Source organism: Actinia tenebrosa, unplaced genomic scaffold (genome assembly GCF_029948245.1).
Source record: "Actinia tenebrosa isolate PJP-AT-01 unplaced genomic scaffold, QUT_ActTen_1.0 PGA_scaffold17__23_contigs__length_9995812, whole genome shotgun sequence".
In the NCBI taxonomy this organism is placed as follows: domain Eukaryota; kingdom Metazoa; phylum Cnidaria; class Anthozoa; order Actiniaria; family Actiniidae; genus Actinia; species Actinia tenebrosa.
Window position 1 is genome coordinate 479520 of NW_028292577.1, and position 23051 is coordinate 502570.

General features: G+C 37.1%; 5 protein-coding genes across 6 annotated transcripts; 2 read left to right on the forward strand and 3 right to left on the reverse strand.

Annotated features, from left to right (window-relative positions):
* Nucleotides 1-1515: 1515 nt before the first annotated feature.
* On the reverse strand, nucleotides 1516-3218 carry LOC116292682 (methyltransferase-like protein 27). The gene is made up of 2 exons (XM_031700037.2): nucleotides 2926-3218; nucleotides 1516-2107 (listed from the first exon to the last, which is right to left on the reverse strand). Exons 1-2 carry the CDS (start codon nucleotides 3049-3051, stop codon nucleotides 1556-1558), a joined length of 678 nt encoding a protein of 225 aa, XP_031555897.2. The 5' UTR covers nucleotides 3052-3218; the 3' UTR covers nucleotides 1516-1555.
* Nucleotides 3219-6264: 3046 nt separating this feature from the next.
* LOC116292678 (NAD-dependent protein deacetylase sirtuin-7) lies at nucleotides 6265-12526 on the forward strand. Its single transcript, XM_031700033.2, has 11 exons — nucleotides 6265-6524; nucleotides 6611-6715; nucleotides 6793-6815; nucleotides 7000-7047; nucleotides 7750-7822; nucleotides 8563-8661; nucleotides 9044-9280; nucleotides 9786-9866; nucleotides 10348-10387; nucleotides 10999-11065; nucleotides 11837-12526. The coding sequence occupies exons 1-11, from the start codon at nucleotides 6297-6299 to the stop codon at nucleotides 12117-12119; spliced, it is 1284 nt and encodes a 427-aa protein (XP_031555893.1). The 5' UTR covers nucleotides 6265-6296; the 3' UTR covers nucleotides 12120-12526.
* Nucleotides 12111-14941, reverse strand: LOC116292676 (methyltransferase-like protein 27). Its single transcript, XM_031700031.2, has 2 exons — nucleotides 14644-14941; nucleotides 12111-14077 (listed from the first exon to the last, which is right to left on the reverse strand). The coding sequence occupies exons 1-2, from the start codon at nucleotides 14767-14769 to the stop codon at nucleotides 13532-13534; spliced, it is 672 nt and encodes a 223-aa protein (XP_031555891.1). The 5' UTR covers nucleotides 14770-14941; the 3' UTR covers nucleotides 12111-13531.
* Nucleotides 14942-15434: 493 nt separating this feature from the next.
* LOC116292677 (methyltransferase-like protein 27) lies at nucleotides 15435-18255 on the reverse strand. 2 transcript variants are annotated; one of them, XR_004196696.2, is made up of 3 exons: nucleotides 18143-18255; nucleotides 17851-17935; nucleotides 16773-16908 (listed from the first exon to the last, which is right to left on the reverse strand). XR_004196696.2 is itself a non-coding variant. In XM_031700032.2 (2 exons), exons 1-2 carry the CDS (start codon nucleotides 18239-18241, stop codon nucleotides 16354-16356), a joined length of 654 nt encoding a protein of 217 aa, XP_031555892.1. In that variant the 5' UTR covers nucleotides 18242-18247; the 3' UTR covers nucleotides 15435-16353. The 2 variants fall into 2 exon arrangements, 1 of the variants encoding a protein (XP_031555892.1); XM_031700032.2 differs by lacking the exon at nucleotides 17851-17935 and having other exon boundaries at nucleotides 15435-16908; nucleotides 18143-18247.
* A 490-nt stretch (nucleotides 18256-18745) lies between these two features.
* LOC116292684 (volume-regulated anion channel subunit LRRC8E) lies at nucleotides 18746-22758 on the forward strand. Its single transcript, XM_031700039.2, has 2 exons — nucleotides 18746-18883; nucleotides 20011-22758. Exon 2 carries the CDS (start codon nucleotides 20055-20057, stop codon nucleotides 21291-21293), a length of 1239 nt encoding a protein of 412 aa, XP_031555899.2. The 5' UTR covers nucleotides 18746-18883; nucleotides 20011-20054; the 3' UTR covers nucleotides 21294-22758.
* The last annotated feature ends 293 nt before the right edge of the window (nucleotides 22759-23051 follow it).

Consider the following 23051-nt stretch of genomic DNA (forward strand, 5'->3'; position numbering starts at 1 on the left):
CGTTTCAAGTTAACAACTAGTCCCCAGACAAAAACTAGTCCCCCGCACAAAAACTTCGTTTAATCACAAATCATCGCATACGCGCAGTTTTAAACGTGAAAAGTCTCCATCAGACTAAAAATAAAGTATTTTTCATCCTTGATCACAGCTTTTTGAATTAGCAATTTGGGGAATTGAATGCCTTTTTGCGTGACATTTTGCGTGACTTCTTTTTAGATTCATTTTAGAGTCTAGACATTTTTTGCGCATCAATGTCTGACGAGGAACCGAAGCTAGGAACAAGTGTTTCAACCAGCCATTTGATGCCAGACACCGTCAGAAACAAACGAGAGATTGTCAAAGCTAAACTTATCTATCTCTTCTACCTTGGAGCGAATGCGTCACTCACGGCCTATCTACCGCAGTGGCGGATCTAGGGGTGGGTTTTGGGGGTTGCAAAATGATGAGAGTCATCGTGATTTATTTATTTATTTTTTTATGGCAACACCAACAGCATCGCGAGTTTTATTAAAACAGGGGTGCCGAACACATTTCGCTCGCTTTTTTTTCTATACGCCTTGTGTGGGACCTGAAACAACCATACTTGCCTGCAGCAAATAATAGTCTCCCTAACCCTTTGGTCTGCTATATCTCTCCACCACCTCAATCAATGCTACAACCCCCCTTTGAAAAAATCCTGGATCCGTCCCTGTACCGGTCCACAATCCGAGGTCAATTGAAAGTGCTTTTTCCAGAAAATTAGATATATCACTTACGATCTTTAGTCAAAAACGCTTGATTTCTCAGTAGATTAGTTCTTGATCCATCTTTAACTTTATAAAAGTATTTACGATTGTTGTTCTTGGCCTTAAAAATTTGTTCTAAGCCGATGTTTTCTTCAGTAGCCTCCTGAAGCGCTTCCGGTTCCCGTCATTCCCCCACTAGCGTCTGCTCGAACTCTAAATTGTTTTCTATTAGCCAATCAAATTGCTGGTTGATATGTAAATGTTATATAAAATATCTACATATCATTTGAAAATAATTGTCATCAGCAATCCATCGAAAATAGCATCTAGTTTCGAGGTCTTGTCCATGTTATCCATTTAAGAGACAGAGTACACGATATTCTTCTTGTTTGGGGTTGCCATTAGGCATTACATTGTATCTGGAGCAGCCGTTACTGTTAGTGCTAGCGTGTTAACCGAAACTCGTCTTAACGAGAGTAGACTTTTTAGTACGTTGTTACGGCACACAGTATACTGTGTAAATATGCACGGTAAGTGTTGGCGCTGGAATTAGTGGCCATCGTCCTTAAGTGAGAGACAGCTGGTACCAATAAACATCAAAACGAGGCTAGCTGTCCTTCCTAAAAGAGCGTTATGTTGGTATGGTATTTCCTAATGGCTCTTTCAAGTATATTTCAATCAAAAAAGCCAACGTGTCGTACTCTGTGACAACTGGCCTCGTTTTCACGATTCTTGCCACCAGACTCCCCCACGGTCCTAGAGATATGAATAAGATGGTAATACACTACTATTACGGGAAGTAATTCGTGTTTAATCGCTTTAGTTTTGTCTTACAAGACTTGGTACACAAATATATAGCATTCTCCATAGTAAACTTCCTTTGTGTACTGTCCTTTGGTGTTGGATAGGAGTTTCCAGGCTTTCTTGTCACTCAGCTCTGCCATCTTAGCCTCATGGCCATATTCCTTGTCGAACATAACATCTTCTCGTATTAAGAGGCAAATCAGGCCACCAGGCTTGACCACTCGTACCATTTCATCCATCGCTCCCTCTGCCTTCACGTGACCGGGTATGAACACCGCCGAGCAAATGGCTGCGTCGTACGTGTTGGATGGAATGGAAAGCTGTTTACCTGGGCCAAGAAACTCCACGAAAAAATTCTTGTAAAGCTCTTTGCCTCTGGCTACATCATTGCTCTTTTCGGATGGGTCCAGAGCATCAAGATTAGTGTAGTTCAACCTTTTGAGCTCTTCACCTACCAATCCAGTGCCAGATCCAACATCAAGTATCCTACAGTCTGTCCCAAACTGGTGCTTCTCAAGGAACTCTACGAGCGTCTTTGCGCACACTTTACAGCCTTTATAGCCGACGGCTTTGGCATGCTAAAATCATGTATTAGTAATTAATGTATGTGCGTGTTGAGGGGCGGAAGGGGCGACTATTTTAATATATGCTTTCTTGATATGTGCTGTTTAAAATTTTACTTCAGGTTAAGAAATGAAAATAATAACGAAAAGATAAGATGGCTTAGCTCGTGAGCTCTTGTAATACCTGATTAGTGGATAGTTGGGGATCGTTGTGGATAGTTGTGGACAAAAGATTTCGTATTAGCATCCATTGTTAAAAATAAATAAATAAAATAAAATAATGGGGTTCTTATATATAGCGCATTATCACATTATCTCAATGCGCTTTACATTGCAGTGGAGGACTTTACAGGCTGCATATTAAGGCGCTATTATCAGCCGTGCAGCTTACAATCATGAGTGATTTGTTAGTACCTTAGTGTTATGCCTCCAAATTGGGATAGGCTGTTGAACCGGGAAACAATGGTCTCACATGGTCTATAGTTACTACTGTATAGTTGTTACTTCAAACGCCAGCTGATATTTTGTAAACATGCAAACCGTTGCTATTGCATTACAGCTAGTTTAGGAAGCACTGCATCTCGGAAAAAATGACATATTATGGATATACATTTCGATCGTACGATCGAAAAAAGTGTTTCCATATGATCGAGACGGATCGCAAAATTAGAATCCGCGGTTCTAATCTTTCGGTCGTTCTCAATCGTTTACAATCGTTTTCGATTATATGGAAACCAGGCTTAACTCTCTTGGGAATACTTGCAACCCATCAATACAATTCGTTCTAGTCTAGGGGGTTTACTAGTATTACCTTGGGCTCCCTAAAGTATTACCTTGTCGTAATCTGCTGCAAAGGAGTCATACATGTTTCGCAGCTGTTCTTGCTGATCAGGGCGGAGAGAAGTCATTTCACGTAATTTCCCCAGTATTTTAGGTAGGTTACAACTGTTGTCTTCCATCGTCACTTTGCCTCTTTTTAGGGGGTTGAGAAAAAAGTATCAGCTAGGCAACTAAATTTCGATCCAATTTGTTTGATCCTGCAATCAGACTGACTAGAGCTCGAGACAAAACTAGACCCGAAATGATGACGTGTTCACCAAAAGAAAGAGTATATGATCCACGGGAAACGCAAATAAGACTTATTTGTCTGTACAATAGAACGATTTTTTACTTGCACATGACCTTGAGACATGCTAATAACACAGTCATACCAATGGATCACGTTTCGGCCTTGAATTGTCAGTTCACTGCAAGTTAAAATCGAAGTTAAAAGATAGTTTATTAAAATTAGAGGCTGAACTGAGGAAACAAGAAGAGAAACAACTACAGAAAAGTAGCTGTAAAGCGCAGAAAGTGCATAAAAGAATGTGCAGTAAAGCAGCATGGGTACGCTCAAATTTCAATGAATGTTTTGTAATGCAGTTTTGTAATGTTAATTCGGTTATTTGAATAGACCTTTTTGCTTTAAGGTATCAGGCTACCCCAAAATTGCTCAAAAGAATCGATTTTTACATTTTTACATTTTGCGATAAAATATATGATAATATTCTTCGATTTTCCCCCCAAAAAAATTTTGATAGTTATTTTTAATAGCGAGTAATAAAAAAAATACGGCCGGTTTGTGTCAACAAAGGCGCTTCCGCTCAGTCAGAAACATTTTTGCTTTTTTCTCGGAAGTGATTTTGTGTTCAGTTACCCGTACATTTTGAGTCCAATGTCAAAGGGAATTTGACCGATTTACACCTTTTTGCAAGAACGTTGTCATACGAAAATAGAACAGTGATTTAGTGGGATAGGAATTATATTAAAAAACAAAAGAAGATCACTGAAGCTGAACAATTCTTATTAGTTTTAGTCTGGGGTAGAGTATGTAAAATCAAAATTTTAGGTCTGGGATAGGGTCAGGGCCGGGTTTTGAGGTCCTGGCGGCACACCCCTACCCAAGTTGGGGTGGTAGTACCCCCCCCCCCCCCCCCGGGCTTTTTTCGTAAAAATATCTAAAATAGACACAAAATACAAGTCTATTGAACGATTTTATTAAAATTAAAGTATGATTAATAAATATCGACATAAAACATTGGATAGCGACTCAATCAACCTTACCTACCCTGTCATTTGCTTTGCGGTTAATTTGAGGGACTACTGTGCGCGTGGAAATGGATTATTTTTGAAAGATTCAAAAAATAACGGTAAAAATCAAAGTCACACTGATAATCTGTTTTAGGCTTAGTGTTATTTTTCCTATTCCCTTTTTAGTAAAATTTATGGAAAAGTTTTTTTTGCATGTGGTTTCCCAGTCAACCTGACCGTAAGCAGGTAGAATACCACTGACCAATCAGAGAAGACCTTGAGCCGACCGGAGATATTTTGGTACCACAGGTCTCTGTCTATTAATAGTAAATATTATTCAATTTACTTACATATTTAAGGAACTGTGCAGTCGGCAACTGAAAGCAGAACTGAAAACGAGGAATAAATATTTGCAGTTCAGAATTCATTTTCACTCACGACCAAAATGCGAAAACAAGTTCATGTTACGAAGGACTACATCATCGATTACGTAGACACCGATGGCAAGCCTTCGTCCCAGAGTAAGAAACGAACATGCCAGCCTCTAAATGTTATCGTCAAAGTCGTCACTATTAATGGTGGTTGGCCTCCATTGACTGCATCTGAACTTGCACAGATTTTGAACATGCTTGCTGAAGGAGAGAAGTCCAAGAAAATAAACACTGTCTTTTGATTAAGCGAATCAGGATGTTTTGCGGCCAATCTGATTTTAAGCGCCATTTTTGGGAATCGAAACATGAGATTGACACTAGTCATGGAAAGAGGGCTTCAAGTTGACATGAACGACAACTGCTCTCAAGCTATAATAGCCATGGAAGTGGATGGAACCATTTATAATAGTTCAAGAATATTTGTTGTTCTAAATTTACACGGTTTTATTTGCAGCAAAGTTTTAGTGTAAAGAAGAAAAGACTATTCACTTACAATTTTGTGTTATTTGAATCGACATATAAGATGAACAATATTAGTTGAGTTTATTAGGCTTAAGACTAGTTTAGAACTTAATGAGAGTAAAGGTGCATATAACGGGGAACAAAGTCGCGCAACATTAATTTTGTTGCGTTGGAAGTTTGCAGAGCGAATGCTGGTCTTGATTTTCTTTTTTGCAGCTAGAGCTAGAATTGAAGTAGAAAACTCTCTCTACTTATTACTGAACAATGCAAATGCACAAATGCATATTCGTTGGGCACGGGATGGTAATACGAGCAACATTCGCTCTCTAAATTGCAATTGCGTGATTTTGTTGTCCGTATTACTACACCTAGTCTCCTACGCAGCCGCTATTATAGTAGTCACGCAACGCTCAGGGGAGTGAGCGTTGCGTAACGACACTAATAGTGGCTGCGTAGGAGACTATATACTACACCTTGAGTGGAGAGTGGTACTATAAATGCGAGATACATTTGCTCTGGAAAGGTACGAAAATGATTCACTTCACAAGAAGATACTGAATTTATTTGAAATCATATTGGTTCGAATTATAGCTAGACTAACACACATGCAAGTCTTTTGAAGTTTTCTATTTATATTCTCTTTTTGTAAACTTTTTACTGAGTTCGAAATGTTGATATATAATATAATAAACAAACTAAAATTTGCTATCACTCGGATTTACATATAGGATATATAACCTGCCCTTTTTGTCACCTTTGAACTACGGATTATTCAGATCAAACAAACAAGGTGCATTCTGGTCTAGCTTGGGTACTCTCTTGGTGATAAACGGCGAAGTTTTTGCATCACGTTCAACTATGTCGGTTGGTCAAAAGATATAAATCCCGTCCGCTTGTGAAGAAGTACTAGATTGCAAATGTTCTCAATAGGCTTTGCTTCAGCTTGAGTACCCAATCCTGGTACCCAACATAGACCACAATGCATCATGTTACTGTGTACAGATACAAAGCATGCGGGAAATAGGATTTTCCGCCAACAAAAATTTGTCATTTTGTTTTTCAAACTCAAAATTCTATACCCCTCCCCCTTTTTATTTGGAGATATTTTTCAAATGAATGACAAAAGCGACTGGTAAAGTCGTACCGCTTGATGGCACACAGACCGGAAGTGCGTATCAAAATGGCCACGTATTTCCATCCACCAACCCCTGCGCACCGGTTCTGTTTATCAAAATTCCAAGATGGCGACGGAAAGTTTGCGAGAGAGGAAGAAAGTAGCTTGGCGAGAACAGTTTTTAGCCAACGTAGAAAACAAGGACAATTGTCGACTCGTGAAGCGCATTCTTAAGAAAGATCCCTCTGACCGTTCAGACAAGGACAGAAGCATTTTAAAGGAACTTGAAGGACTTGTAGCTGAAGTTGAAGACCGAGCACGGAAGCAAGCAAACGCAAAGAGGAAAGCCGAAGAGGTCAATGCTTAGTGGATTTAAACTCACAATTACTATTCCCTATCCTTAAAGAGTGAATTTTCTAACTAAGGGGGTTTGGTTTTTAGATATTAGACCCAGAAGAGCTACTGGAAGAGAAAATAAGTTGCCTCGTTGAAGCAATTCGTCAAGCGAAAGCGTTGGTTGTGTACACTGGCGCGGGAATAAGCACCGTAAGTTTGTTTTCAAATTTTTATCTTTATCTTTTTCTCTTTTAGAAATAATTTCTTTATTTTTCTCTATCCTACAGGCAGCTCGTATTCCAGATTACAGGTAATTTAAAAAAAAAAAAAAAAATCCTTTATTTTCTCTAACCTTAGACTTGAATTTTATAGAGTACGAGCGTTAACGAAAACGATCTCATATTAACTAAACTATTCTTCAAGATTTCTTGGATGTTGTTTAAAACTTTGCATCCTTGTTTTTCTTGTCTCATATCAACAATTTTTTCCTCAAGAGGACCAAATGGAATATGGACTAGGCTTTCTAAAGGAGAAAAGTTAGGGTATGTTGATTAAAATGTTTGTGTGCATGTAGTATTTGGTAAGCTTATCTTAAATCGTAATTTAACAAAGGTTGTCATAAATAAATAATAATCTCTGCATAGCCAGAATCTTTTACTATATTCTTTTTCTAATCAAAAGCAGAACATATTCGTTATTGAAAATATTTTATCAATATTTGCTACATATTATCTACATCCTTTCTAACAATAATAAAAATTATATCTATACATATTTTTACAATTATAATCACTAGTCATCACTACTAATCACTATCATACTAATCATACATACATATTTTCTAGAATATAGAAGATATTTTTAATATATCTTTCCTTTTTACAAGTTATAAATTTCAAAAGTACCAGTATTCAATTTCATAATCTATCACACAATAATGATCCACAAAAGTGTTAAAACTTTAATTTTTTTCTCTTTCTACTGGTTTTCACTAGCGACACAAGCATTATTAAAAGCAGATAAACACAAATGCAAGCATAAGACTCCATACAAACACTGAGAAATGCAAGCAAGTTTGATCATTGTGCTTATGCTTGCGTTTCTCAATGTTTGTATGTAGTCTTATGCTTGCATTTGTGTTTATCTGCTTATAAATGCTTGTGTCGCTAGTGAAAATCAGGCTTAATAAGGATTTATTGCAAAATATTTTAAAATGTTTTTCTTGTGTATACTTTTTTCAACAGTTCATATAATTTGTGCGATGCTGAACCAACTGTGGCACACATGAGTTTAACGAAACTCCACAATGAAGGATTTGTAAGTATTGCATCCCAATAAACCATGAGTATAGAAAAATTTCATGCTATATACAGTACTGGTTGACACTTTAATGGTGCCATTTGATACAATGGTTATAACAGTTTACTGTGGTTTTTGATATTCTGAGAACTTATAATAATTATGAGCTGCACGATAATCAATCGTTAAATTTCATATTCTTGACTGGCGGCAGTAAAAACCAATGTATGACAAGCCATTGAAATGTCAAATGTTGAAAACTGCAGTAATTTGCCGATTGTCATGCAGAATGCAGGATGTTTCTAGACATCTGGGAACATGAGAATGTGTTTCTAATGTCTGGCATTCTAGCAACATGCATATCAAACTTGCACAATGATTGCAACAAGAAGTGCTGTTAATTGCTCTACCTGAATCCACTGTAAATGCAGTGCACCAAACAAACAATCTCTGGGTGGGCTGATCCAATTCAGGACATGTCTAGCTTACATGCAGATGAAATTAGAATTTATTGTGATACTTTTAGCAGAAGGAGAAAAACCAAAGGGGAGATACAACAAACTCAACTCACATTTTGTGGTGCGGAGACCAGGAATCAAATCAGAGACACTATTCTTCCCTCCTCCCTAATACCATCCCTTTCCTTGCCCCCTCTCCCAAAGTGCCGCTATGCAGGCTACCCTAGAGGTGATAGGCAAGTGTAGTACTACTACTCCACCCTAGATTCCCTAACTCTAAATCTATTCATTATCTTCTAGGTAAAACACATAGTCTCACAGAACTGTGACGGCCTCCACATAAGAAGTGGTTTACCAAAAGATGCCTTGTCTGAAGTACATGGGAATATGTTTTCGGAGGTTTGTATTTGATCTAACACAGGGATCCCATTTGAGATAAAAGTACTAATGTGACCCTGGTGGGGGTGGGGGTTAAATTATTTTTCATTCCTATAAACATTGAGGAAAATTATTCCTTTTCCTATAAAGTCGAACTATTATTCCCAGGTCTTAAAATAACAGCCGACATCAGACAGTGTCCGGCCAGAAGGGTTTGTTCAGTCAAATCTTTGCCTTGCCAGCCGCTTTGACCAGTAACATTTGAGCCAGAAATGAAGTATGAGTTCACCATGGTGTAATAAATAATGGGAAAATCTGAAATGGAAAAGTAAAATAAGAATGTGCAAGATATTTATTATGACTGCTATTTTTTTTAAATATTTTTAATCCCATATCCCTCCAGGTCTGCACAGAATGTGAAGACGAAAGGTTGTACTACAGATTATTCGATGTAACTGAGAGAACATCCTTAAGACGACACCAGACGGGCAGGAATTGTTATGAATGTGACTCTCCACTACGAGACACCATTGTTCATTTTGGTGAAAAGGGTTCCCTTGAGCATCCTCTCAACTGGCAGGAAGCTCTGGATGCAGCTAAAAAGAGCGATTGTATTCTTTGTCTTGGTTCTAGTCTGAAGGTAGAGTAATGTTAATCCAGAGTTTAAGATAATGGTTGGTTAATCGCTGGTCATGAACAGTGGCCAATTAGTAACTGTTGGTCATACCTAATTTCTGGCTTAACGTTACTGGCCAAAATGACCAACAAGGTTTGATTTGAGTTTACAAGTTCCAATTCTGGCCACACATTGTCCCTTTAAAGGCCATTATATTAATCCCTGTTAATCATGACAAAAAGCATGCAGGAATTGGCCAAGTGTTAGGAGAGGCATGACACGTGTATATCTTGGCCAATCAGCAAGTTTTTTATTTTGTTTATGAGATGAAGAAATGAGAAAACGTGTGCACCTAAGGTGTGCAGTTATGAAGTACGCAGGTATTGGGCGAACATGAGAGAAGTGTTAAGATAAGCACAACTAACATGTTCACTTTCCTCATGTCTTGATTGACCAAAACATGTCTTGACACAGGTATCCCAATGCATTACACTGTAATTTATTAATAAATATTGACTTCTATTAATAGGTATTAAAAAGATATCATGCATTATGGGGCATGAACAGAGTAAAGCACAAGAGACCCAAACTGTTCATTGTGAATCTTCAAGTATGTCAGTAACTTATGATTATAAAAATTATATGAATATTATTCTTCATTTAAGAAATATAAAGGTGCATGCATGTCTCTGTACTGTGATATAAACATGCTGGGAGCTGGCAAGCTCTCTGTTGCTAAATGAGATGTCCCTATAACAAAATAAGCATTACCTCTTGATACCACTGAATTCCAACTTTCTCCCATACGAACTCTCTAATTTTGTTCAAGATCTGATCCCCTATCCCTAGGAAATTACAAATTCCTCTGGGGATGGGGAGTATGGATAATTTATTTCTGTAACTACACATTCTATCTTTGGACTTTTACCTAGTTTGGAGCCTAGCATTGTTGTGATTGGCCCAAGCTGTGATACAACAGCTAAAGCTTTTCTTTAAAACTTTACTTTATAGATTTACTTGACCCATTGAATTTTACTCTAGAGGGTGATGACCAATCCTTACTTTTTGATTTTCTTTTCCATTCTTTACAGTGGACACCCAAAGATGAATGTGCAACACTAAAAATAAATGGTATGGTACATTTTTCAGGATTTTAAATTAAAACATGTCATTCCCCTGAGTATTGCTTCCTTTCCTTGCTAGTCACCCCTGTCTTTTAGTGACCACTGTCATAGAGGTGAAGCCTGCACTATGTCATCAGGCTGTAAGTTCTTGAGTAACACCACAGGAAGCCCAGCATTTGCAATTTAATGAACTCTCAATTAGCCAATGATCACAAGCACAAAGCTTTAGCTCAAAGCATGATGGGAATGTGAGTACTTACTCTGTTTCGGCTTCCCTAAACATTCACCTGACAATTTTCAAAAGATGAAAATAACAGCGTAACTTATTTCTGATAGCTCCTTTGATTTCTCTGCTCAGTGTTGCAGTATTAAGTTTGCCAGAGTGATTTGTGAGCTTTGATGCACATTGCCTTTTGCTATCGGTGTTGGATCAACCACTTCCCATTATCTTAATTTGCTCATATTTATAGTGAACCTATCCTAAATTTTTTTCTTCTATTACAATCATTTCTTATAGTAGTAGCCACTATAGTAGAAGCTTATTCATCAGCACATATTCTTGTCTTATTTTCTTCCAACTCAATTTATCCTCATTTTTTCAATGGTTGACATTTGAAGCTCGATGTGATGATGTAATGCGTATGGTAATGAACAAACTTGGATTAGAAATTCCAGAATACAAAAGGTATACATTATGAGACTTGTATCAATGATTTAATGTGAATTGGGGGTATACTCTGGTGGGTAACATGACGGGGAGGTCCGATGTATTTTTTTTGGGTTGACAATTTTCATTCCCGGTATTTTTTTGGGTCAAGAGACCAGCCACGTATTTTTTTAGGTCTCCAAATGAAACCCGTATTTTTTTGGATCGTCATAATGAGGACCTGTCTGTAAATGTAAAGCAGTAGGGAAGATGAACAGACATTAATGGACATGCAATCCATTAAATTGTTTTTCGTTTTATATGCAAAATCATGCATTAGAAGAGCCTGTTGAATTCAATAAATCAGTTTTAAAGTATTTAAGTCTTGTATTTTTTTGGGTCAGAAATTTGGATGCCATGTATTTTTTTGGGGTGTAAAATTTCAGGTTTGAGTATTTTTTTGGGGTTGCAATATGAAGCTCCATCAGACCCCCCATCATGTTACCCACCCGAGTACACCCCCTGGGGAAATTATTTTCAAAGACAGCAGCCTGGGTAAGGCATAGAGGTCCCCCACTTAAAATTTTGGTATGGCTCAGTCCCCCTCCCCCCTACTTTTTTAAGGTAGTCCAGAAATCTCCTATAATATTTTGGTTATTCCATTACTTTCAATTTCCCACCAGTCTTTATTTTGTACTAACGCCTATAATTTGTGCTTTGTTGTTTGTGTTTTTTTAATAGGTAAATTTGATGGCGTGGTTAATGTTGGCAAGTTATTCACAATATTGACCTTTATTCATTTTTTCTTAGGAGCTGTGATCCTCTCTTCACACTTGCAACTCCATTACAGCCACAAGAACTCAATACTCATAGCACCAAATCCCTCACACCGCTCATGGACCCCTTAAATATGGACCCTCTACATACACCCCTATCAAAAGAGTCCCAAAACGCGAACGAAGAAGGTAATCTTAAAATTGAAAGCAATAATAGCAATGACCATGAGGGAGATGCGAAAACTTCATGTCCTGGTTGGTATGGTAAAGGATTTGGCAAAGTGAAAAAGTCTGCTAAAAGACGCAAAACGAGATGACAGCATTTATTAGAAGATAAATTGAGTACATTTTTCTAGGAGAGTACCCGGGAATTGCATGTTTAGCTCTGCACAACAGTTGCCACACCATTTTCCAATATCCACATTATCATTATTACGACTCTCATGAAAGAAACTTTGGCAGGATGAAACCACAGCTAACCCAGTATTTGAAAATTGATATTAGATTTCTATAAAAAAATTGACAAAAAAAAAAAAGATTACAGAATACATGTTGTTCACTTTCTACCCCTCTCACCTCAATCATGTGCACTGTTTACTTTTCGTTTCTATGGTCACCTTGTTGAAAAAGACTTTGATTACCAATATTGCATGTAGCCTGAATTGCTTTGCCGCCTGCGGGTGTTGCACAATTAATAATCAAAACAATAAATTTATAAATTCTACTTCTTCGTCAAATATTTCTCAGCCAATTTAAGGATGTATAAATGAGGCTGACCTGTGCAAGTGCATGAGTCGGTTGTTAATAGATAATTACTGAGGCACGCAGCATTCGTAGGTATAATGCATTATACCTACGAATGCTGCGTGCCGAAGTGATTATCTAGTTATTGTTCTTATCAAAATCCAATTGTTTTCTTTCTAGCTTGTTCATCATAGAAACAAAGCCAATAATGAATGTACTAAATATGTCTGATTTTCCTCTATGCATTCGTTGGGATAATGCAGACTGAAAACAATGGATTTTGATAAGATCAGTAATTATTCTTAAAGAACAGCATTATGCATCGAATGCAAGACTGGTGTATTTATATTGCTGTAGTCTTACATGCAAACCTCAAAATACCTTACAATTGTAAGGTTCACGGGTGTTCATTTAGAGCTCTTGTATAGTCAGATAAACTAAAAAAAACTCAGAGGCACGTGGCATGGCTATCTTCAAAATAACTTCCAATTGTGACTTTAAGATTCATGGGTGTTTATTTAGAGCTCTTGTATAGTCAGATAAACTAAAAAAAAGTCAGGGGTACGTGGCATGGCTATCTTCACCCCAGAAATTTTGTTTTTCCAGATTATTTGAAAATTGTCAATATATCTGAGTGTATGTGTGTCTTACCTTGATGACACCAAATATCCTTGTCTTATTGAATGAAATCATCTCTTCTTACAAGACTTGATTTACAAAGTACCCAGCTACACCACAGGAAGCCCAAGGCTTGTTTCAGAGGGAATGTTTGACTTTGATTGATTTGAATTATTACACTTGCATTGTTTATCTGCTGGTAGCTTAAAGCTATTTGGTGCAGGTTCAAAAGTAAGACAGACATCTATAATTATTAGCCTGCGTAGTGGCACTTTGGGGAGGGGGAAGGGGGTGTCTATAATTACAATTCAAATTAAGATGCTAAAAAAGAGGTGTATCTAGTTGAATGTTGTATTTCTTGTTGTTCTCACAAGACTTGGTATACAAACATATAACATTCTTTGTAACCAGGTATATAGGGCTCCTTGGTTTTAGATAGGAGTTTCCAGGCTTTGTTGTCACTCAGTTCTGCCATCTTAGCCTCATGGCCATATTCCTTGTCGAACATTACATCTTCTCGTATTGAGAAGCAAATCAATCCACCAGGCTTGACCACTCGCACCATTTCATCCATCGCTCCTTCTGCTTTCACAATCCCTTTTGAAAATACTCCTATGCTTACGACTGCATCATAGGTATTGGATTGAATGGAAAGCTGTTTATCTGAGCCAAGAATCTCAACAAATATATTATTATAAAGCCCTTTGGCTCTGGCTACATCATTGCTCTTCTCTGATGGCTCCAGAGCATCAAGATTAGTGTAGTTCAACCTTTTGAGCTCTTCACCTACCAATCCAGTGCCAGACCCAACATCAAGTATCCTACAGTCTGTCCCAAACTTGAGCTGCTCAAGGAACTCTATGAGCTTCTTTGCACCATTTTTAGGAGAAAGGTAACCAAGGAATTTGACTCTCTAAAATTTAATGAAAATGAATTACAAAGAAATAATCGAATAAAAAAGGAGAAAGAGAGGGAAGTAGGAAGGAAAAGAGGAAGGAAGGAAGGTATCAAAACAAAAATAGCTTTAGTAAATTATTCATTACTTTGTGAAAGGAAACGACTTTTCTAAATAGTATAAATCGATTAACTATAAATGAGCAGGAACTTGTGGATAAATTGAATCACCATGATTAAAGCTTTGTGAAACTGACGTTTCGGACGTTAGTCCTTCGTCGGAGTATGTGATTGATCGATTTAATTTCCAATCACTTTTTATCGATTCCATGGGCTTTATGCATCTATCAAAAGGGGGGCTATCCTCGGGGAAATTGACTATTTAGCGATCAAACCGACCAAATGCACGCTTGTTTTTTTAATTTTCTATGAAATATGACGCCATATTAATATACTTAGGAGTGAAAATATCGTCAGGCATAAATCAAACTAATACTACATGGCTATACCTTTTTAAATCTACTGTAATTTTGTATTGTCTGGCAGACGACAATGAGAACAATATTTAATGGTATTTTGCCGTACCTCATCGTAGCCTTGAGCTCTGGAATCAAACCATTCTTGAATGTCTTTCTTTTCGGCACGAAAGACGGAATTTGTCTCAGCAGTAGAAGCAATAGCTTTGGCCCACTCGTTATTTGCATCTACCATCTTCTGAAAATTTAAATTTTTTAACTAGTCCACGCAGCCGCTATTAGTGTCATCACGCAACGCTCGCTTCCCTAATAGTACTTAGGGGTAGGGCTTGTCCACAAATTGCTCCAAAAAGTTGTTCATGATTTCCCAAAAAATTGCTCAAAAAATCAGAGTTGCTCCGAAATCTAAAAGTTGCTCAAATATTTTTAAACGTTTCTTATCAATTTGATGATTTCATAACTTAGAATTGTTAACATAAATTTAGAATATGTTAATGGCTTCAGCTTTGTTGAGAATCACTGGAGCATTCGGAACGTTGCTTCGTCCGCCACCTGAATTTGAATCATTGCAGTAAAAAATTTTTTTGTTCTTATTGGGTCTAATAATTGGTTTGAATTCTTGTAAAAGTCAACAAAAAAAGTTGCTTAAAAGTGAAAAAATTGCTCGAAAGTATAAAATTTTGTATCCAGTCACAGCTTTTGAAATCCTAGGGTTTCCCAGAGACCTGGCATTTCATCAAGCAGGTGCGGCATGGATAGGACTCTAGGGTTAAGAGTGGTTTAAACACATAATGTACAATAATGTATGTTTGCCATTCAAAGTGATTATATTCATGCTTGGGTTTCCTGTGTTACACCACAATCAACAGGGAATCTCCATTAAAAAGTGAATCAATTCCATTCATTTATCAATCAAATTTTTATTTATTTGTTTTATTATTATCATTATCAATTATAAAAGGGAAATTATTATTATTATTATTATTATTATTATTGTTATCATTGCTACTACTGCTGCTGTTGCTGCTGCTAGTGCAAGTGGCAGATCCAGGAATCTGAGAAAGGGGAACTGGAAAATATTGGCATTGGAAGAATGCTGTTGACTATTGGGTCTACGGACATGCTGTCAAGAAAGTTTTTTCAAATGTGGCTTCCAGTAATGCTATTTCCTGTGAGCTGGGGATATTTTAGACTAAAAAGAAAGAGAATACCAGACTAAAAGGAGGGACCATGGCCCACACCGACTCCCTGACCCTTAATCCACCCATGAGTGTTAGACTGTGGCAGTCTCCTTAGTTTTCTTGGTCACTCTGTATGATTTATTAGTTGGTTGAGGAGGGCAAAAGGCTAAGGAACAAAGACTTGGGAAGGGGAGGGGAGGGGAAGGGGAGACTACAAGTGCTCTTTTAAGGTTAAGAATCAGACCAACCAGCTACATTAACCTGTACTATTTTATATGTAATCAATGATATAATATATTTCACACCATAACTTTAACAGTAAACAAATTTAGAAAAGGAAAAAAACTAGAAAGAACTGCCATCACTATTACTGTGTGTACACACTAAAGAAAATTAACTCATCATTACCTAGTGTGAAAACAAATGTGCTAATAAATGAAAGCCCTCTTATTGGGGTTGTTGGACTGAAGGCAATGAGAAGATGGCTCTGGAAGCCCCCACACAATCCATGTTACAGTCTATTTATGACCCCAGAGCACTGCTCTAACCAGTATGAATTATAGTTAGGATTGGTTTGAGAGTTCAATTTAAGTACAAAGGTGCAGAATTCCATTATGAATTAAATTTAAAAGAAAGTTTCATAAAACTTGATAAACAAACATATGACACTTGAAGAGGTCACCTGTCAGATGATACATTTCAAGAGACTTGGACAAGAGTGTCCATACTTTCCCTTCTATCAGTTGTGCCATCTTCTCTTCATATCCATATTCCTTGTCCAAAATGACATCTTCTCTTATTGAGAAGCAAATCAGTCCACCAGGCTTGACCACTCGTACCATTTCATCCATCGCTCCTTCTGCTTTCACATTCCCTTTTGTGAATACTCCTATGCTTATGACTGCATCATAAGAGTTAGGTAAAATGCCTAGTTGTTTTCCGGGCAGTATTAACTCAACAAAAAACTTCTTGTAAAGGCCTTTGGCTCTGGCTACATCATTGCTCTTCTCTGATGGCTCCAGAGCATCAAGATTAGTGTAGTTCAACTTTTTGAGCTCTTCACCTACCAATCCAGTGCCAGACCCAACATCAAGTATTCTACAGTCTGTCCCAAACTTGAGCTGCTCCAGGAACTCTACAAGCTTCTTTGCACCAACTTTAGGGCAGATGTAGCCACGTACAGTTTGTGTATCCTGACATTGTGTAAAATATCTTGGTTAGAAGACTTTCTAGGAACTGTCTGTGTGCTATGTGGCCTTATGCGCCTTGATCCCGATGCAATATGAGACTAAGTTAGCAGAAGTGTGTGGCATCAGGGAGGTGGGTGGCATACTTCACTTGTTCCAATCCATTTTTTTCTTACTAATTTTCATTGTTATTATCCAAAACGCCTATTTATTTTCTTTTTATTGTATTTATTATTGTTCAGGGGCTGAAAAGCACCCTAAAAAGTGGGGAGGGGGCTAAGACTGGAAAATATATGAGACCAGTATTGAAAAAGGTGTGTGGAGGGGGGGGGGGGGGGGGGGGGCAGAACTGAGTGACAACAAAGCCTGGAAACTTAGGGGAAGGGGAGGAGCTAAGATTACAAAGTATAAGATACTATTTGGGAAAAAGGGAAAAAGTTGGGAGGTGGGTGCCGTAGCCCCTCTGGCCCACCTCCTCCACGCCCTTCTTCGTTATCCTTCATGTTCAGTGCCTAGAACAGCTTCTGGATAGGCACTTTAAGAAAATGTATTATTATTGTTATTATTATTATTATTATTTCTTAGTGAGAAATTAATGTAGAAGTATTATTATTATTACTGATTGTATCTCGAAGAATTAATATTGTCAATAAAGTTTATTATTTATTTTAAAAAAAAAAAATCATTATTATTATCATTATTATTATTATTGTTACGTCATAGCCGCCATAGCTTCTCTGTTTTTACTAACATGTTTATTATTTATTTTTAAAAAATTATTATTATTATCATTATTATTATTATTGTTACATCATAGCCGCCATAGCTTCTCTGTTTTTACTAACATGGGGGCTGTTTCATTATTAATTTTTCAAGGGATTTTGAGACATGTGGTTGCACCCCAACTGATAGTTCAAGATTTACCAATTTAAAAAAATATTAATTTACGTTTTCTTTGTAAAATTGTTGTTTACGAATTTCGACCTCTAACTCGACGGTCAACCATGTACAATATCAGCGTTCAGATAGATGTCTGAAAAATAATAATAATAATGAGATTAACAGTGGATTCCACAGAGTGGCTCTTCTTCCACTGGTTTCCAATTGGAATTTAGAAGTTGATTTTTGCGGAGGTAGGAAAGCCGGAGAACCGGGAAAACCCTGAAGCACAGGAGAGAACCAACAGACAACTCCACTCACATACAACACCGAGCTCGTCGGGAAAAAGTAGTTTTCATACCTTATCATATTCTTTTGCCCAGTCATCATAGTACTTGATCAGTTGATCAGTATTTTCGAAATCATTACACCTAATCGAAGTGGATGCACTCGTACTCATGGCTGACTACTTTTAAAAGTTCGATTTAAGCCCACGATGTGCGCGGGCTCAAAAACACAGGCAGCCCAATCTCTCATTCTGTGCTTTATTCAGTGGTGTTGTGTCTGTGATGACGTCTGTGGTGGTATTTTGATGTTTTGCTAATTTTGAAACCAGTTTGGTGCATCGAAAACCCTCAATACTTATTATGGGCTTATTCGAAAAAAACTCCTCAAAATCTAGGTTATACTTTCTTTTTAGGAAAAGTTGATTTTTCTAACAAAATTAAATAGATTGCTAAAGGGATTTTTTTCGACTTCATGCCGGAGTTTTTGAGAGCACTGAAAGGACAAAATATTAATGACAAATCGATGTGATTCTTTGTCGTTTTATCAAAAATATCCATGTGTTATTGTAGGATAATGCACTAACCGTCATTCGTGAAATCTAAGAGTGTGCAATGAACTACTTACGAATTTTATTTTTTTTTCTGATCACATCCTCATTAAAACCAAAGAAAGAATACTCCACTCAAAGATTCGAAGATTATGGTATTTTATGATTATTGGGTTACCTGTGTCTTGTCTGCTGTGTTGCAAGCTGGGATGGAAATATCGATCAACTAGAACAGATGTTTCTGTTTCTGGAAGGGCGAAGGGAAGGGTAAGTATGGTCGAAAAAAACATCCAAAAAACTGTTATTTTATGCCTCATTTCTTAAATAAAACTGTGCCTTAGGATACATGAATAATCCTTTAATCCAACTGGCGCTAAATTTTGATATTTTACCCTGTAAAAAGCGTGTTTATTCAAACCTTTTTGGAATTTTTACAAACCTTCACACTCGCCGAAGAAGCATTTTCAATAAGGGCGAAGAAGGAAACTAAATCTGACTTGTTACTGGCCTGCATTTATTATTATCCCTCTTTTTTGCATTCACAAACCAGACTTTCTTTCTTCCAAAATAACTTCAAAGAAGGTGGTAAAGCTTAATTGGATATTTTTTACACACTTACGTTTTATATTACTTTGTCTGATCAGGTACTAGGTTTATTGAACTAAAAACTAGACTGTTACACCTTTTTATTACAAAATTATAACCTTAACTTTTAGGTAGACGTTGTAGAATTAGAGAGATTTAAAGATTTACCTTAAAGAAAAAAAACACATCGTCTGTCTAATGATTTTTATTTTCTGTATATTATAAGCTTACTGATACTCCCTAAATTTACACAAGGGAGCTCGCCAAACTGTGTCTTACGCGTAAACAAGACCCAGTCTGGCGTTGTCCGGCGTTCTCCCTTGATTTACATTGACATTTTTGTAATATATTATTATGTTATTTAATTATGAGCTTACCTAAGTGAGTGATAGCAAATTTAAACATGAAGATTACTAAAGCAGATCTAGATTGTGGTATGAAATCGCCCCAAGTAAGGGAATCCGGACTTAAGGTGTTTTTCCGGATTCCAAGCACTGGTTTCCAGATTCCGAGACTGGATTACGGATCCCAAGCGTCTGGATTCCGGATTCCAAAACTCTTGTATTGCGGATTCCAGATTCTATATCGTTAATATACATCTGATGACAGATGTTCTTGGTGGAGATATTTGAGTGTAAAATTTGAGTTTCAAAGTAGCGGATTCTGGATTCCAAAAGGGTAGATTTTGGATTCCATTATAAACTGGATTCCAGATTCCAAGGCCTGGATTCCAGATTCTAAAATTTCATGTCATATTCTTTATGTTACAATGTAGTAATTTTGATTTGATTTTTTTTTTTGGCCTACAGAGATCGCTAAATTACTTGGACCCTCTATCTACACCTAAAGGAAAATGATCCCTATTGGGCTATTATTAGCTGAGCCCGATACAGGCCTCAAAATACTGACTCCATGGTGGGATGTGTTAGCACACTACCTTACCGCTGCAATAATGACCATTGCACTGACGTCCACTGCATTACAAGCAGCTCTTGACAACCTCATATGCATCCCTGCTGTGGATTGTTCCGAGTTTCTTAATGATCCTCTTGCAGTGTGGAATAAAACACTCCCAAATAACAATCTCCTAGGAGACATCTGCAGCAAAGGAAAACCAATGTTAAACTCGTCACAGGCTATCCTAATGACGACAATGAGTGACAGACGTCAGTATGACTTCATTGATTCCATGTGTTATCGAAAAGTATTACCCTGGTTTTCGGCATTCTTTCCTTTCATCATTTTCTCACAGGCAGTCTTCTTTCTTTTGATTGATAATTTCTGGAGCAAAATGCCAAAGACTTCCTCTACATTGAATCATTTTGTAGCATTAGTTATGGAGTGTTACAATGCAGAGGCTACACTTTCGGATGTGCTAAAAGAAATAGCATCTGAAGCAGATGAGGAAGATGAAGGAGAAGACCTGCTATCAGGTAAGGTTGCCATTAAACCTGAGAAAGAACCATTAATGGACACACCCGATAAAGAGTTCAAGTCAGAGGTTCATGAAAATGAAGATCGAAAAGACTCACAGAGAGAAGAAACCACACCTTCTCCCTCAAATGCTGTAAAAATAAAAGCTTTGTATGAAAAAGTGGGTGCCTTCAAACGCAGATATAAATCTACCTACACTTTACTACGAGTATACAAACTGCGAGCAGTCTCTCAAAGCATAATGTGTTGTTTTGCACTCACAATTAATTTCTTATACTATAGCATGCTGAGAAATACTGTTCAGTGCCAGCTACAACAGGTCTTTATCACTGATTATGAGTTTTTCCAATGCTCTAGGTTTATTGCACCATTTTATCGAGCTGTTGTTCTTATAATAGCTATTCCTGTAGTCATGTGTTTAGGCACATCTTTTTATGCCCTTTGCTGGGTGTTTTATTACAGCCGAGATGCTAAAGTAAAAACAAATCTTGATACATCTGAATCTGTACGAATTAGAGGCGACATGTCTCTTCTCTTTTTTCTTTTGAATGAGTATGACCAGCTGTACTCCAACAGGCTAGCTGCCTTTTTATCAAAGGAAAAGAGAAAGAAAATTGATAAAAAGTTGACTCTTGTACATAGAAAGAGTTTGCATTGAGAGTAAGTCTTCTATATGCCATCAGAAATGTACATCTTAAAATGCCTTAATGCCTGAACGTTTTATGCCAGGAACTAAAATACAAGCATGAAAAAGTTCAAGATTCTGATTCATGATGATTGAGTTGTTGATGATGATGATGTTAATGATGGAGATGGTGATGATGACGACCATGGTGATTTTGCTAATAATGATCATGATATTAATGATGGAGATGGTGATAATGATGACCATGATGATGATGATAATAATGGAGATGGTGATGATGATGACCATGGCTATAATGCTTGTGTTGATGATGACCATGGTGATTTGTTCATACTATCTTATTTAAGCTGTAAATACTATTCAATAGACCCTTTCACTGATACGGCAGCCATCTTGAATTATGTGATACCAATGGGGCAAACAGAGAAAATTTATAAAGCATAGAGTGGCAGGGTGACATTCTCAAATAATTTGAAGTCTTGGTGTTTTGCATATTGTTCCAACTACTACCAAATCCAATAGCCCACTCCCAAAATAAACTTTATTTGCCACACACAAAGGTTTCAGTTTGAGGCTTCATGCATAATGTTCAGTGATTCGTTACAGGAGAAAAGAATACATTTAATTTAGCACATAGCCTTGTACTGAAACCTTTGTGCGTGACAAGTGAAGCATATCTTGGAAGTCAGCTATCGCTTTTTAGATGGGCTTCTCGTTGAAAAACATCAAGTTACAGTCGTGATTAAAACAATAGAAATCAAGAATCAAGATGGCTGCAGTTTTGGTAAAAAGGTCTATTAATCAAATAACTTATGTTAACCTCATAAGTAAAGCATGGATGAATGGATAAATATCCAATCATGCTACTTGGGTTACTGCGATTTTCGTAAACATGCAAATTCTGTGTCTGCAAGCTGCAAGCTGAAATTTGTTTTTTCGCTGCTGTCAATCAAACTTAATCAGTCGGTACCTTTCATGTTTTGGAGTGCAAGCAGCGAAAAACAAAATTTCAGCGTGCAACTGGGAGACACAGAGTACTGATGCTTATGAAAATCACAGTAACATTTACTAATTGTTTAACTAGTTAGCATATGTCTCTAATGTTGACAATGATGGTGACCTTACACTAAATGATTTCATTAGACAATGTAGCCCAACAATAGATAAATGTGATTATAAGGTGCTAAAATCTTATGTAAAACTGTTATATATATAATATTCAAAGAATTAGAGATATCCTTGCTTGTGGAGTATACCACATAAACAACATTTAATAATATTTAATACCATACTTTAGATGGTCTAAAAAAGCAATATTATTAGCTACAGTAGGAAAAGCTTTATAAATTTTATGATAATTAGCATTTTATTTTTTCGTAGTTTTATATACAGTGTCCAATGTGGATTAAGATTTTCTTCAGTTATTATTTGAGCTGTATATCCAATCAATCTGTAATAAAGAAGATTTTAAAATGTGGATCAAGCTTCCATAAAATATCCTTTAGCTCTACTCAAGGACTGCAGTGCACCCTAAAAAGGGGGGGGGGGGGGGGGGGGGGGGGGAAATATGGGAAAAAGTGGAGGCTAAGATTGGAAAATATATGAGACTAGTATGGGGAAAGGTGGGGTATAAGATAAGAAAAATATAAGAGACTAGTATGGGAAGAAGTGGAGTATGGATGTAACAATGTAACAATGGATGCTAATGAGAAATCTTTTGTTAAATGGCAGCAACGCAACCATGAGAGGCTGGTGATGACATAATGTCAA

Excerpts from the sequence above, each read along its gene's own strand:
- LOC116292682 (XM_031700037.2), bottom strand. The coding sequence starts at position 3,051 with ATGGAAGACAACAGTTGTAACCTACCTAAAATACTGGGGAAATTACGT. Across the intron at positions 2,108-2,925 it reads TTGCAGCAGATTACGACAAG|CATGCCAAAGCCGTCGGCTA; the intron begins GTAATACTTTAG and ends ACATGATTTTAG.
- LOC116292678 (XM_031700033.2), top strand. The coding sequence starts at position 6,297 with ATGGCGACGGAAAGTTTGCGAGAGAGGAAGAAAGTAGCTTGGCGAGAA. Across the intron at positions 6,816-6,999 it reads GCTCGTATTCCAGATTACAG|AGGACCAAATGGAATATGGA; the intron begins GTAATTTAAAAA and ends TTTTTCCTCAAG. Across the intron at positions 7,823-8,562 it reads AACTCCACAATGAAGGATTT|GTAAAACACATAGTCTCACA; the intron begins GTAAGTATTGCA and ends ATTATCTTCTAG.
- LOC116292676 (XM_031700031.2), bottom strand. The coding sequence starts at position 14,769 with ATGGTAGATGCAAATAACGAGTGGGCCAAAGCTATTGCTTCTACTGCT. Across the intron at positions 14,078-14,643 it reads GAGCTCAAGGCTACGATGAG|AGAGTCAAATTCCTTGGTTA; the intron begins GTACGGCAAAAT and ends ATTAAATTTTAG.
- LOC116292677 (XM_031700032.2), bottom strand. The coding sequence starts at position 18,241 with ATGAGTACGAGTGCATCCACTTCGATTAGGTGTAATGATTTCGAAAAT. Across the intron at positions 16,909-18,142 it reads GGGCAAAAGAATATGATAAG|GATACACAAACTGTACGTGG; the intron begins GTATGAAAACTA and ends ACACAATGTCAG.
- LOC116292684 (XM_031700039.2), top strand. The coding sequence starts at position 20,055 with ATGATCCCTATTGGGCTATTATTAGCTGAGCCCGATACAGGCCTCAAA.